The sequence below is a fragment of the Mesoplodon mirus genome (assembly GCF_964341445.2).
Source record: "Mesoplodon mirus genome assembly, chromosome: 2".
Taxonomy (NCBI): domain Eukaryota; kingdom Metazoa; phylum Chordata; class Mammalia; order Artiodactyla; family Ziphiidae; genus Mesoplodon; species Mesoplodon mirus.
Genome location: NC_138977.1, coordinates 25,314,263 through 25,329,183, shown reverse-complemented (window position 1 = coordinate 25,329,183; position 14,921 = coordinate 25,314,263). Strand labels below are relative to the sequence as shown.

Sequence of the window (14,921 nt, the reverse complement as noted above, 5' to 3'; positions counted from 1 at the left end):
CAGCAACAAAAATGTGTGAGGCCCTTTCAAGTGGATGTGTAGATATGCGTGCTCATTAAGCTGGCTCTGCTTCTATGGGTCATAAAACTGATGGTATTCATTGAACAGCTGAGCAGGTAACGTCTATGCAAGATAATGAAACCAGTGGACTCAGGCTACATTCTCCTCTAAGAATAAACCAATTGCAAAATAAACTACTTCCTTTGATACCAACTGTGAGACACACTGACACAGTAGTTAAAATTCGGCTGTGTTTCCTTTGACCTTTGCTACGATACTGTAAATACTGTCTAGCCACATTACTTCCCTACCTAACACCAGAAGGTAATTTATCACGATTTTACAAATCTCACAATAATATTATTCAGATTATAGCCACTATCATTTGCAGAATAAATGCAGTCTGTAGAAAGAAAAACCACAGAAACATAGTTTTAAAATTTAATCTTTTTTTTCCTTTTTTTAAATTGAAGTATAGTCAATTTATAATATAGTGTTAGTTTCAGGTGTATAGCAGAGTGATTCAGTTATACGGTTATACATATATGTTCTTTTTTAGATTCTTTTCCCTTATAGGTTATTACAAAATGTTGAGTAGAGTTCCCTGTGCTACACAGTAGGTCCTTGTTGTTTGTCTGTTTTATATAGAGTAGTGTGTATATGTTAATCCCAACTTCCTCATTTATCCCTCCTCCCTCCCCCTTTCCCCTTTGGTAACCATAAGTTTGTTTCCTATGTCTGTGAGTCTCTTTCTGTTTAATCTTAATTTTAATAACTGATAACCTCCTTTGAAGCCTAATAATAGTAATACTATAATGGCGTAATAGTGGATACCATTTATTAACACTTACTACATCCCAGGCACAGTACAAATTTTACTACATATGTTCTTTCATTTAATATCTATGAGGTAGCTATCATTATTCTTATTTTGAAGGTGAGTAAACTAACCCTCAGAGAGATGAACTAAGGTATCCTGCCTAAGGTCATGCAACTAGTAAGTGATGGAGCCTGACTCCTGGTCTGTTGGACTCAGGGCTCCGCTCAACTACTGTACTGAAGTAGATTGTGAAGTCTATTCACCTGCCTTTCTCTTCCTTCTGCTTGTGTTTTGTTTGTTTGTTTGTGAGGGCCTCTCACTGTTGTGGCCTCTCCTGTTGCGGCCTCTCCCGTTGTGGAGCACAGGCTCCGGACGCGCAAGCTCAGCGGCCATGGCTCACGGGCCCAGCCGCTCTGCGGCATGTAGGATCTTCCCAGACCGGGGCACAAACCCGTGTCCCCTGCATCAGCAGGCGGACTCTCAACCACTGCGCCACCAGGGAAGCCCCTCTGCTTGTGTTTGACGAATCCTATCTATCTCAGAGTCTGGCCATATCTGAATATTCCGTATGGCCAGAGTTGATATTCCCAGGGAGTTTGCTTTCTTGAAGATCCAAATATTACCACTTGTTTCTGCATTGACCAGAAGGAAGTAAAAGGGCTACTTTTCAGTTTAGCTTTTCTGTGTTCATGGCCAGTGGGCAGTTGTCATTGAAAGTTGGCATCAGTTGTTCACCATATCTTCTTTGAGCTGATGCAGTAGGAGGTAACATTCAGAGTTCTCTTCCATACCACTTTCTTTGGAGCCATTCCCACATTCAGTTATGCTAATTATGATTCCTCTCAGGCCAATTCTGATAAACTGTTCTGGTTGAATCCCTAAATATTTGATTTGTTTCTAAACAATAGTCCAGTAGACACCAAGAGGATTTTATTTCCTCTTTGAAGATTTGTTTGTGGAGCAATTGGCAGATTTGTCCCTGCAGAGTGGGTTTGGCTGCTTGCCTTGCAAGAGGAGCTGAATCCTGAATTGAATTATTGTAACAATGTCAGCAGCGTGGCTGAGGATGCGCCTTCTGCTCGTGAGACCACTGACTTTTTATTTTAACCGTTCCTCCAGTATTTACCAAGTATATTTAACTCTCTTTAATAAACCTCTTTTATTCACCACTGTCACTTTAACTACTCTTCTTAAGACTAATTCTGTAACAGATTTGGCAGTATACCAAATACAACTTTTAAAATTATCATTTCTGTGAATATGAGCAATTTCAAAGAAAAAATAAGAACCTAGTGAATATTTTACATCACTTTAAAACCATTTCTAAATTTTGTGACACAGCATAGAGGCAGTTGTGATGACTGAGAAGCACTGGACTTGGAATCAGGGAAACAAAGTTTAAGTCCTGCCTAGCAATGTGTTTATTTGTAAAAGTCATTTATTTTCCTAAAACTTACTTTCCTCATTTATAAAATTAGAATAACATATCTACCTTACAAAGTTTGAGAATCAAAGAAATCAACTTTCATACAGTGTATTATTGAGGTAGTTATGACTACGTGATACAATTTTCTCAGCTATATTCACTGTTTATATATTATTTTCTCTAAAATTTTCACTTAATATTTGATATGTAATTATTTCCATGTAGCAACATAATTTAAATGCTCATGGTATTCCATTGTTCCATCTTTAATTTAGGTCACTGTGTTTTAAACTCAGCATATGTTGATAAAAGAGCTTATGCTTACCACATAATAAATCAAAAAGAACAGGATTAAAAATATAAAGGCTTAAATGTATAAAAATGCATGGGTACTGACAAGCACTAAAAAAATCCACAAACGTTTTAATAAGAGTTTTTTCCAAGGTATTTCAGCTCTTTATATGCTTTTCCATATCATAAAAAATAAAGGTTCTCACATATACCTCAGGATAAGTTGACTTCTATACAAAATATTGAAGATAAGCTAATTAATTTTTGAAAGATAGCTACTTGAATTGAGTTTACGATGTGTTTTGTAAGGTATCCAAAATGACACACAAGCTTGCTATGCTAGAAGCATTCATGGGACTCAGCATTTAGTTATACACACAGCTAAGGATTATTATAGTGAAATAATAAATGATAGGATCAGCAAGGGGAAAGACCCAGGCAGAGTCTGGAGAAATCCATGCATAGGCTTTCTTATGCTCTCTCCCTCCCATGAGGGGGTGTACTTCTATGTGTTCTGTTTTCCAGTCACCAAAAAATGCAGTCACATGTGTGCAATTTTTCTGCCCAGAGAAGACCATCAGATATTAAGCTCTCAAGGGTTTTACTGGAGCTCACACTGCTATAACAATGTACCCTAGATAAGGTGGCTTATAGTCAAGAGAAATTCACTTCTCACAGTTTTGAGATCAGGCCGGCATGGTCAGGTTCTGATGAGAGCCCTCTTCTGGATTTCAGACTGTCAACTTCTTGTTTTATTCTCACATGGCAGAAAGGGAAGGAGTGAGAGAGTTCTCTGGGGGTCCCTTTTAAAAGGGCACTAATCCTATTCATGAAGGTGCCACCCTAAATACCTAAATGACCTAAATACCTCCCACAGGCCCCACCTCCTAATACCATCACCTGGGGAGTTAGGAATTCCACCTATGAGTTTGTGGGGGACACAAACATTCACTCCATAATAGGGCTGGTTACATAGGCACCCTCTGTTGAGCACATACCAAAACTCCATACTCTAAAAGGAAAGTAGATGTTCAGCATAAACCATATAGCTTGTCCGAAGAGTCAGGGCACTGCAAAAGACACTTTTTAAATAGTTGGAGAATAGAGACAAGCCAAGTTCCCAGGCATAGATCAAGGGAAAATCCTTGCAAGTCAGCCTTTCTAAAGGCAGCAGTCTCAGGCCTGTTATATTGACTCTTTTCTGCTCATGATATTAAAGATATTCTTTGTGTCAGAGTTGGTTAGCAAACCTGTCTTCTGCAGACAGCCTCCCCAGTTTGTGTCAATAAAACATATCAGTATTGAAAAGAATATTAAATGAACTAGTTTTTGTTCATTGTTCCCTGGGAGAAGAAAAGACTCCCCTAGTTTTCCAGAGGATGCCCCTTTGTATGGAAGGATGACAGTTGAAGAGAGGATGCTGACAAAATTGACAATCCTTTCCTGCTTTATGTCTTGCAATAAAGTGACCATGGTACCTAAGGTGAACAGTCAGAAACTCATGCACTTGACACTCACATCTGAACCAAAATTTATGACACATGGTCTGACAATAAAAAGGAAATGGGACAGGATACCAGGTTCCATTTATATAGTCACTGCATATGCTAGGATTCGTTTTCTGACAAGAATCACAGGAGCTATTTCTCAACAATAGACTGTTTCTTTGACACCAAAGGTTTGACACCAAATTTGATTATTAACTGGTCTGTAATTAAATACACAGAATAGATGTCTTTCCACCAGTCCCTGACAACACTATAAGTTCAAAATTGCACATGATAGTATTATTTTGTGCTGTATTGATTATCAAACATGAAAAAGAATGTGCTGTGATTATTAAATCACAGATTGTGACTATGTGGCACAGCAGTCTGAGTGGACATGATACTCACATCTTGACAAAAAAATTGCAGCATAAAAATATAGCTCTGCTGTATATTAACTATGTATGAAATTTGAAAAACATACCCTAAAAGTTGTAATTGCCAGTTTTACTATACACAGCCTCAAAGTGGATCTGAATGGAAATAATAAGTATTTTATTATAAATTTAATTTGAATTATTCAAAGCTGTTTATTTTGAATATCATTGTTTTAGGGGAAAATATCACATGGCACTTTGTTGATACTGTGGATTAATGAAAACTCAAGTCTCTTCACCTCTCGAACAAATTACCAGAAAAATTATTACACAGTGTTTGGACAGCTAAAGAAATCAGTGAAAGAAAGTTATTGTGTGTCACTGTGCCAGAGTCATATAGGAATTAAAATACACATCTAACTTTTACAGAAAAGGAAATCAATTTTTATAGTTAATCAACAGTCCTTTAAGAACTCTTTTCTAGGCTTTATAATCCTCAGCAAGCGTTAAATTTAAAAATTTTCATGGATATTTAGATTTGCGAGGCATCAGCATAAATACTGTGCCAATAAAATCAGGTATTGTTATAGATGCTTTGGATACATCATAACATTTAAAAATATTTCTATCTTCTTGGAGTTTACACGCTAGCAAGGATAGAGAAAAAAAAGTAAAAATGTAAATTACATACTATGTTAAAAGGAGATAAATATTATGCATAAAAGAAAAGGCAGAGAAAGTTAGAGAAGCAGAGTTTTGTGGGATGTGCTGAGTGTGTTGGGAGCCAAGTGCAGTATTATTAAATAAGATGGTGGGATAGGCTTCAACTGTGGGAAAAGTAGTGAATTCTGCAGGCAACTGGGGATATAACGGAAACTTTGTTATTTTGTTGTAACAAAAGTTGACAGTGGAAGATGTACCTATAGAGTAATGTGATATTTGGTTATTATGTTTTATGTTTTAAAATTTTTTCCATGTGCTCTTGAACACTATGTTGTTATAAAGCTGTTTTGAATGTGAAAGAAAAGAAACATGCCACAGCATATACTAAGCACTAAATGAATGTTATAGGAGATCATTATCATAAGAGTTTCATGTCTTATTGAGAACTGGATGTTTGGGCAAATCTCATGGAAGAGGTAGCTTTGGGCTGAGCATTTATTCAATCAACCATTTACACACTGTGTTGAGTATAATATGTTTAAATTCATCCTGTTGGTAACAATTAAACATTTTTGAGCAGGAGTATGACATCATCTTGTATGTACATTATTAAGATTTATTTTGAGTTCTTCCACAGATCAGTTAGAAAATTATTACAGCAGCCCTGGCTTGAATAGATTAAGACTTCAAATAGTGATAAAGGAACAAAATGGAAACTAGGAATGTTAGTTAAAAGTGAATATATATTTAGTAGAAAACAGCTAATTGAAAATACAAACTCTTAGAATAAAGAATAACATCAAAGTTTAAATAAAGCATCAGTGATGGGAAGTTGGTCATTCCATTAATAGAAATAGGAAGGTTAAGGAGGAAGTACAGTTGTACACAGGAGGAGAAGTTTATTCTGTGATACATGAGTTTAAAGATCTCTTATCCCTGTGGAAATGTCCAGAAGTCATTTACAAATGTAGGTCTGGAACCAAAAGAGAGTTTGTAGGTAAAAAGTGGAAATTATTGCCCAGAGGTGATATTTGAGGGCAAAGAAGTGAGTTAGGTAGCTAGAGAAAAAGAAGAGAACTGAAGACAGAAACATGGAGATTTCCTTTATTTGAAGAGAGCACGGGGGTTGGGGAAGGAGTAATCAGAACCATCAGAACAAGGAAAGTGCGTGATTCTCTGAACTCAAAGTCTTTAAGAAAAAGAAAAAGACAAAAAGACATAGTGATGTAGGAGACCTGTGCAAACAAAATAATAGAAGTAAAAATATTGGGGAGAGGTTTGTTTTTTTATGGTATAATTTACAGAGTTCAATTCACTGTTTTTGATGTGCAGTCTATGAATTCTGACAGATGTGTAGTCATGCAATCACCACAACAATGAAGATGAAGAACAGTTCCATCACCCCCCCAAAATTCTCTTATGTAACTTTGTAGTCAAACCCTACCTCCACTCCCAGCCACTGGCAACCAGTGATCTGTTTTCTTCCCTTACCCTTTTATCTTTTCCAGAGTATCTTTTTTTTTTCAGAGTATCTTTTAAATTAAATCATACACTGTGTGTAAGCTTTTGAGTCTGGCTTCTTTCACTTAGTATAATATGTTTGAGATCCATCCATGTTGTTGCATGTATTCCTCTTCATTACCAAGTAGTAGTCCATTTTGTATGGCTGTACTACAGTTTGTTTACCCATTTAGTAGTTGAAGGATATGTTGGCTGTTTTCAGTTTGAGGTGATTCTGAATAAAGGTGCTATAAACATTCACATAAAGGTTTTTGTGTACACATATGTTTTGATTTTTCTTGACTTTATATGTACCAGGAGCATAACTTGGTTGTAAGATAAGTACAGTTTTAACTTTATAAGGACAGGCTTGCTATTTCCACGAGTAATGTATGAGAATTCTAATTGCTCCACAACCTTGTCAGCACTTGACACTGTCAATTTTGTTTATTTTACCATTTTAATAAGTGTATTACTGTATCTAATTGTGATTTTATTTTGCATTTTCCTAATGACTAACATTGTTGAGCATATTTCAATATATTTGCCATTTTTAATACTTTTGATTGAAGATCATGAGAAAAAGGCAAAACAGATGATAATATCAAATAAAAAACATTAAATTTTCTGAGTCATGGCTTAAGATAAATGAAAATAGTTTAATGACAAGGGTTATAGTAAATCATCTGGGCCAGGGCTACTTCATTTGGTAAAGATTGCTGATATGATTAAATGAGCTTTAAATTATATTTGAAAGGTTGAGAAAAAAGATCCCAGAAACAATATCAAGAACAACAGATGCGATTTAAAAAGAAGAACAAAAATTAAAACTGACAATTGAAGGAAAAGTAGTAAAGATGGTTGGAAACAATATTGCCATCTGTCTATACACCAATGAACAGGATATGAGTGATTAGAGCAATGAATTTGAAAATTTAATATAAACAACTGTTCACATTTCTAGAAGTTGTTGAAAGGGACATATGAAGTATTTTTAGAGCAATGGAAGAATAAGTATTATTTGATAGGTATAATTTTGATAAATGATGCAACAGAATAGCATTGAAAATTAATGTATCCATTGGTATGAGGGTGAAAACATGTTAGAGAGCATTGGCATCAGGATGAAAGATAAAGAAAAGTTCAAATGTTGTGTGGATACAGTATCTAGAGCAGATACTGGTGGATTTGTATAATGTTTTCCTCTGTGTATGACAAAACTCACCCAGAGGCAGTGATAGGTCTCCTCACTAACCTGTTGCAAACTCCATTCTGCCCTAAGCAGGGATCAGAGTTATCTGCCCTCTACAACGTTACTGTTTAAATGAAGAAATAAAAAAATAAAATACTGATGCTAAAATAGAACTAAGCTTTACAAATTTAAAAATAATTTAAATAAGAAAAGTAAAACATTATGTTACGTAAAACATATTATATATGCCATGTTAGGGGTACTATAAATAAAAATAGAAGACATCAATATAAAGTGCCCTTTCATTTTATTCATCAAATACCTATTGAATAAGTGCTGAATGAGCGCCAAGAAAGGTTGAGTGGACAGAGTGGTAAATTCAACGCAATCCCTCTTCTCACGGAGTTCAGACATTAAGCAAGTAATTAAAATAAAGAATGGTAAATATTGGCAAAGACAGTGCTTTGAAAATGTAAGGAGCTCTTCAATCAGTTCAAATTTAACATGAATATTTATGAAATATGGAAGTAGGATTAATAGAAAAGTGTAACTTGAGCACATATTAGGGCACAGAAAGCAAAGACCAGAACAAATTGAAACTTATGAAACATTCTAAGACAGTGGTAAAAGAATTTTAGTCATATTCAGAGCAGGGAAATGAATATTAAAAGATTAGTTATGCTCTTTGCACAAGATAGTAGAATGTTGAGTTGGCATAACTTAACTAATTGTACGATCTCCAACAAAGAAAATAAATGGACTGGAAGGAGTTTAAGAGGTTATGGAAGCCCAAGGTAGAAGTTGTGGAAAGTTTGCTTGAAATAATTCTACGTCTCTAGAAAAACATGCCAGTGACATCATAGCATCAAACTCTACACGATGTTTGAGAAACTGTGATGAAGGGATAAGAGTATTAGATTAAGGATGAGGTCATCTACTCCATCTTCCATTGATTTGTTTATTCATTTTTTTTTTTTTTTTTTTTTTGCGGTACGCGGGCCTCTCACTGTTGTGGCCTCTCCTGTTGCGGACGGAGCACAGGCTCCGGACGCGCAGGCTCAGCGGCCATGGCTCACGGGCCCAGCCGCTCCGCGGCATGTGGGATCTTCCCGGACCGGGGCACGAACCCGTGTCCCCTGCATCGGCAGGCAGACTCTCAACCACTGCACCACCAGGGAAGCCCTGTTTATTCATTTTTAAAAAGACAACTTAGCACATCTATATGTCAGGCACTGTGCTAGTCAATAATGACACAAAGTTTAAGAAATGGAGGACCTGAGCCCTCACCTCACAAAAGCCCACACTCATTGGAAGTAAGGACAAGTGAGCAATTACAGTAGGGTATGATAAATTCAACAGAACTTCAGAGCATCAGACAACAAATAAGAGAATGCATACAATTAATTCTATAAAAAGGGATGAGGAAAGATGTCAAAAAGAAAATGATGTATTGGAGTCTGATTTTTGCTGTTAATTCAAGAAGAAATTGCCTATTGAGCACAAATATGTACAGGAACTTATTATAAAGTATCTAACCATTTTTAAAGTATTTTAGTAATAAAATAAAAAAATATGAGTCAGATGATATACAAAAGTAGATTTGTAGCTGGTTGTATAATGAAATACAAATAGTTTCAACTGACAAATCAGTGCCAACCAATCTTTGGTTGTATGTTATAAGGCTCTGTACTTGACACTGATCCATTAAATATTTTTCTCAAAATGGGAATATAGTCAATATTTTATCATAACTTTAAATGGAGTATAGTTTGTTAAAATATTGCATCATTATATTGTACACCTGAAACTAATAACATAACACTGTAAATCAACTACACTTCAAAAAAATTTTTTTAATTCTAATTATACAGGCATGCAGTTTGGTCACATTTTATATGAATTAGAATTATTAAATATGAGGTAGAATTATTTAAAATATTTCTAGATCTCACTCTTGAGACAAATGATAAAATAACCCTAAATTTAAAAATCATCAGTGACCATGACTTGAAATGAGTGAATTGTAAACTGTTTACACTATTTCCACAAGGTGGAGCCATAGTGGAAACTGTGGCTAGTAATGTATTCTTCCAACCTTTTCTCTCCACATAATTATGAATTATGTTTATAACCATATTCACAATTTGAGGTTTCCTAAATAACTGAAATTATTCTATATCTAATGAGTGAACTGAAACTTGCCGTCTTCAGCAAATCAGACATATTGGGGATTTACCCCACTCTTTTACTGCTGTCTAATATTCCTTGATGAAAAGATGCTATAATTCATTTAATAAGTCCCTCATCAGTGGTCATGTAGGTGTCCTACAATTTTTCACTAGTGCAAGTAATATCATAAAGAACTTTCTTGAATAATTATCTTTGTATACATATGCAAGGGTATCTGTAATATATATTCTGGCCAGGAGAAATTTCTGGCTCCAAAGCACATGAACCTTTTTAATTCTGTCAAATATGGTCAAATTGTCCTATTCGAAGGTTCCAACAATATAAGCTCTAACCAACATTGTATGAGAATGCCCATTTTCCTTCATATTGCATGATTATTTTGTTTTTAAATGTTGCCACCTGATAAAATGTTGTTGGTGGTAATTTGTTATTCCTTAATTAGTAGTGAGGTTGAACAAGTTCTGAAAATTTTAATGAGCCTTTGTAGTTTTTGTTCAATGATTTGCCAGTTCATATTATTTGCCCACTTTTCACTATTTTTACAGGGTTACATACTTTTTCTTTTGGATTAGTCACAACTTTTCATTTGCTATAATTAGTCATTAGATTGTTGTAGCTGTTAAAAAAATAGTTTCTCTTAATCTGGCACTTTGAAATTCAATAATGGGTGGTTTTCATTGCAAATGAGTTTTAATTCTTAGGTGGTCAAATGTCAGGATTTTTCTTTTATGGCCTCTGGGTTTTGTTTATTTTGTTTGTGTTGAAAGAGCTTTCCAAAATTTTAAAGCTCAACAAAGATATTCCTTTTATTTGATTGTAATGCAATCATATATGTTTTTTTCACATTTAGTATTTTTGCACACATGGAATTTATATTTTTATGGATATCCAATTAACTTAGCACCATTTATTGAACAGACTTTTTTTTTCTCCAATGATTTGAAATATTACTTTTGTCATGTACTGGTTCCAAATATACATGATTGTGTGTCCAGATAGTCTATCTGTTCTACAGTTGACCAAAATCTTAATATTTATCACACATAAATGCAGTGAATCACAGAATTAGTCCCACTTCCAAAAAGCAGGAAAGGGCTTCAGAAGAAGCAGCTCAGGTAGTTCAGAGATTTGCATGAAGTCCCATGATTACATTGGTGGGTGTCCTGGGCCTGGGAATGCATTTTCCTTATTTCTAATTCTGCTGCAAACTATGATTTGAGATCAACAGGAAAATAGGTCACTTTTACCCTCTTTTCTCTTGATTCTTTTTCAGTAACAGAGGAGTATTCAGACTGTAGTAGATCCCCATGCCAGAATGGGGGCACATGTATAAATGGAAGAACTAGCTTTATCTGTGCTTGCCGACATCCTTTTACTGGTGACAACTGTACTGTCAAGGTGGTGGAAGAAAATGCTTTAGCTCCAGGTAAGAAAGTACACGCGTCCTTGGATTTGCTCAATGTCATAAAAACATTTTCTGAACTGTTTATGAATGTTTAGACCTGCTTAATCTGGACTCACTTGAGGATTAATTCCTTTTACTTCTCAAATTAATTGAATAACATACATGATTTTGTCAGGTAAACTCATTGATATACACTAGTTGAAATTTTCAATATTGGTATAATAGAGGCAGTTTATTGAAAATTCCCCCCCAACTTATTTTTTTCCTAGTGCATCTTAAAAGAAAACATATATATATATATATATACATATATATATGTCGAACTAGTATAAACTTTTTCTCCTCAAACAAGTTGTTAAAGAATACATCTTTGATTCATATCAGATCTGATCCTTTAAATGAAGCCATACTAAGTGAATAGCAGTATGTCTTCTATGAAGGTCAAGTTCATAGTGTCATTTTGACTGGCTAAGGGCTGTTAGGACATGCTCAGGTGTATTGAATAAAACAAGATGCCTTTTTTGCCCATTTACTTTCATAAGTATTGGTTGCTATAGATTTACTTCCAGAGCGTACCATTTCTGATTTTTATACAAGAAAATGTGTGCAGGGCTTAAGATATATTCTCTTTAAAATGACAGCAAAAAATATGTTGCAGATCAGGCTTTTCTTAATAGTGTGCTGCATAATAAACAGTAAATTTTTTAGTCTGTTTTTAAATCTCAGCCTTTGTAAGTACATTTGGCATTAATTACATAGAAGATTGCTTTTGTCTACTTCTCGACAGTGCATACAATTTCATTGGGTTTCTGTTTTAGCCTCTAGAAACTGTTTGACAAGGTGCTGGAAAAATTGTTTCTGCATCATGTCAGCTTTAATTCCTGCAAGAGGCTTTAAAACATTCTGACATACCATAATAATCATAGAGTGCTTTGAATTCCTTCATCTCTGGAGAGATCAAAGCAACATGCAAATTAATCTCTGAGGCATTTCTATGAGGAAGGTATTGAGTGTTACTATCATTCTATCCTGATCTAAATGGAGAAACAGTCTCAGAGGAGAAACAGTCTCAGAGAGGCTAAGCAATTTTGGGTAGTTCAGGCAAGAAAAGGGGGAAACACCCAGACACATATGCCCTTGTTAAGTCTGATGAATGACGGTTTTTCTTCTACTAACGCTTTTTGTTACCGAGATAAAATGATAAAGATATAAACAGAACAAGATCAAAACATGAAAATTAACTCTTTCCATTTTTTTCCGCTAACAGATTTTTCAAAAGGATCTTACAGATATGCACCGATGGTGGCATTTTTTGCATCTCATACATATGGAATGACTACACCTGGTCCTATCTTATTTAATAACTTGGATGTCAACTATGGAGCCTCATATACTCCAAGAACTGGAAAATTCAGAGTCCCCTATCTTGGGGTGTATGTTTTTAAGTACACCATTGAGTCATTTAGTGCTCATATATCTGGATTTTTAGTGGTTGATGGAGTAGACAAGCTTGCATTTGAGTCTGAAAGTATTAACAGTGAGATAAGCTGTGATAGGGTTTTGACTGGGGATGCCTTATTAGAATTAAATTATGGGCAGGAAGTGTGGTTGCGCCTTGTAAAGGGAACAATTCCAGCCAAATTTCCCCCTGCTACTACATTTAGTGGTTACTTATTATACCGTACATAAATTAGTGTGAAAGACAGTCACCTTTTCTGAGATGTAGCCAGTGTTTTTATTTATCTTTGCATGCACATTTGCTCTGTTTTTGGTTTTTCCACATGAAGGAAAACCAACTTCTTTTTAAAATCTGAGTAAGGCTGCAAGTTCGTTTATTTCATAAAATTATTTGAATATCTTTTGGACAACCTGTATATGGAGTTCTTGCTCCTAAGGAGACTTAGCGGCATGGAAAACAACGTGCATTTGTTAGCATAACCATTCCTATTTTTGTCTTTTCATGTTAAGGCTTTCAGTGTAAAAGGAATATTATAAAATGACAATCACTCAATATTGCCAGTCACAGTAGTCTTTCCAATAGAACATTTAACTTTTGTTATTCCCTGTGTACACAAATATATAACATGTTTCTTAAATTCACAAATTCAAATAAAGTACTCAAAGACCAAGAAGTTTCTTTTAACTTTGATTTTTATTCTTTACTGTTGAGTTGATTAATTTTACATATTAAAATTTTCATTTGTAATGAGAATTTTTAAAGCTGAATTAGAAACTTAAAATATGCTTAACTATTGTTCCCTTCCTAAACTATATTCAATATCCTGTGATCAACCATAATGAAAAATTTGAAAAAAGAATATACATATGTATTACTAAATCACTTTGTTGTACTCCAGAAGCTAACACAACATTGTAAGTCAACTATACTTCAATAAAATTTTTAAAAAACTATTGTTCCCTTCCTATAATTAGAGAATAAAGTAGTACTTGACACATTTGAACACTTACACCCAAGTCTAAAAATATAGAAGTGGATATTTTACCTGCCTCCATCATACAATATCTACAGGGGAAAAAAATAACACTTTTCTCTAATGAGTATCCTGTGGTAACACATGCAGATCTGCCTTATTCTTATAACAGGTGCATATATGCCATGGTGATACTACAATTTATGGATTTATGGGATGCTCCCTCTGCCTTGGTTTTCTTCTAAGCAACTTACACTGATTCCTTACAAAAGCTTTTATAAGGTGGGTATTATTATCATCATTTTTATGGTTGAACAGCAATTGACTAAGGAATGGACCAAGCTTCACAAGTAGGAAGGACTGAGGCAGTATTTAGAATGAGCCATTCTTCTCCAGCACCCACATCCATCCTTTCTGTATGTTACCTCCTAAGATGTACCATAATTGATTTAATAATCCCTTATGAAGGCCATTTGGATTATCTCCAATGTTTCATTATAACAATGTTATTGTAGTGAACACCCTTAAACATATATTCCCTATATATTTAACAAGATAGTTTTGAAGAAGAAATTCCTATAAGTTATCCTAAAAATAATAAGTGAGAAGTTTTTGGTATGGCAAACATTTTTCATGAATTAATTACTTTAATGCTTACTATAATCCTATGACTAACATACTAACCGTATGAGATATATATCATGTATTATCCTCCTTACACTTATGAGGAACAGAGGCAGGAAGAAGGTAATTTTCCCAATAGTTCAGCAAATTGTGAGAATTTCAGGAACAAAGGATAAGCATATATTTTTATTTTCTAACGTACTATCAAGGTGCCCTTGAAAAGATTTGTACCACTCCATAGGCCCAGTTTGCTCATGTTTAAAGAGTCCTCATTACCCCCAATGCATACTCATCAAAACTCACAATTTTTAAAAATATTGCCAATCTCAAAAGTGAAAATATTATCTCCTCATGGCAGAAACTTAAAAATTTTTCAAATTTGCTGAAACTTGAAAGCATATGTTCGGACAAAGAGTTGTACACAAATGTTCAGTGTAACTTTATTAATAATAGCCAAAAACTAGGTTCCACCCACACGTCCAGCAATAGATGAATAGTTAAGCAAACTCTGGCA

General features: G+C 34.7%; 1 protein-coding gene across 1 annotated transcript in view; it reads left to right on the top strand.

Moving 5' to 3' along the window:
- Positions 1 to 13,853, top strand: part of MMRN1 (multimerin 1) — a 64,636-nt gene extending 50,783 nt beyond the window's left edge. Inside the window, exons 7-8 of the mRNA XM_082605794.1 lie at positions 11,220 to 11,372; positions 12,619 to 13,853. Of these exons, the coding sequence (XP_082461920.1) occupies positions 11,220 to 11,372; positions 12,619 to 13,040 (575 nt within the window). The 3' untranslated portion in view covers positions 13,041 to 13,853. The remainder of the gene's footprint in view (positions 1 to 11,219; positions 11,373 to 12,618) is intronic.
- The last annotated feature ends 1,068 nt before the right edge of the window (positions 13,854 to 14,921 follow it).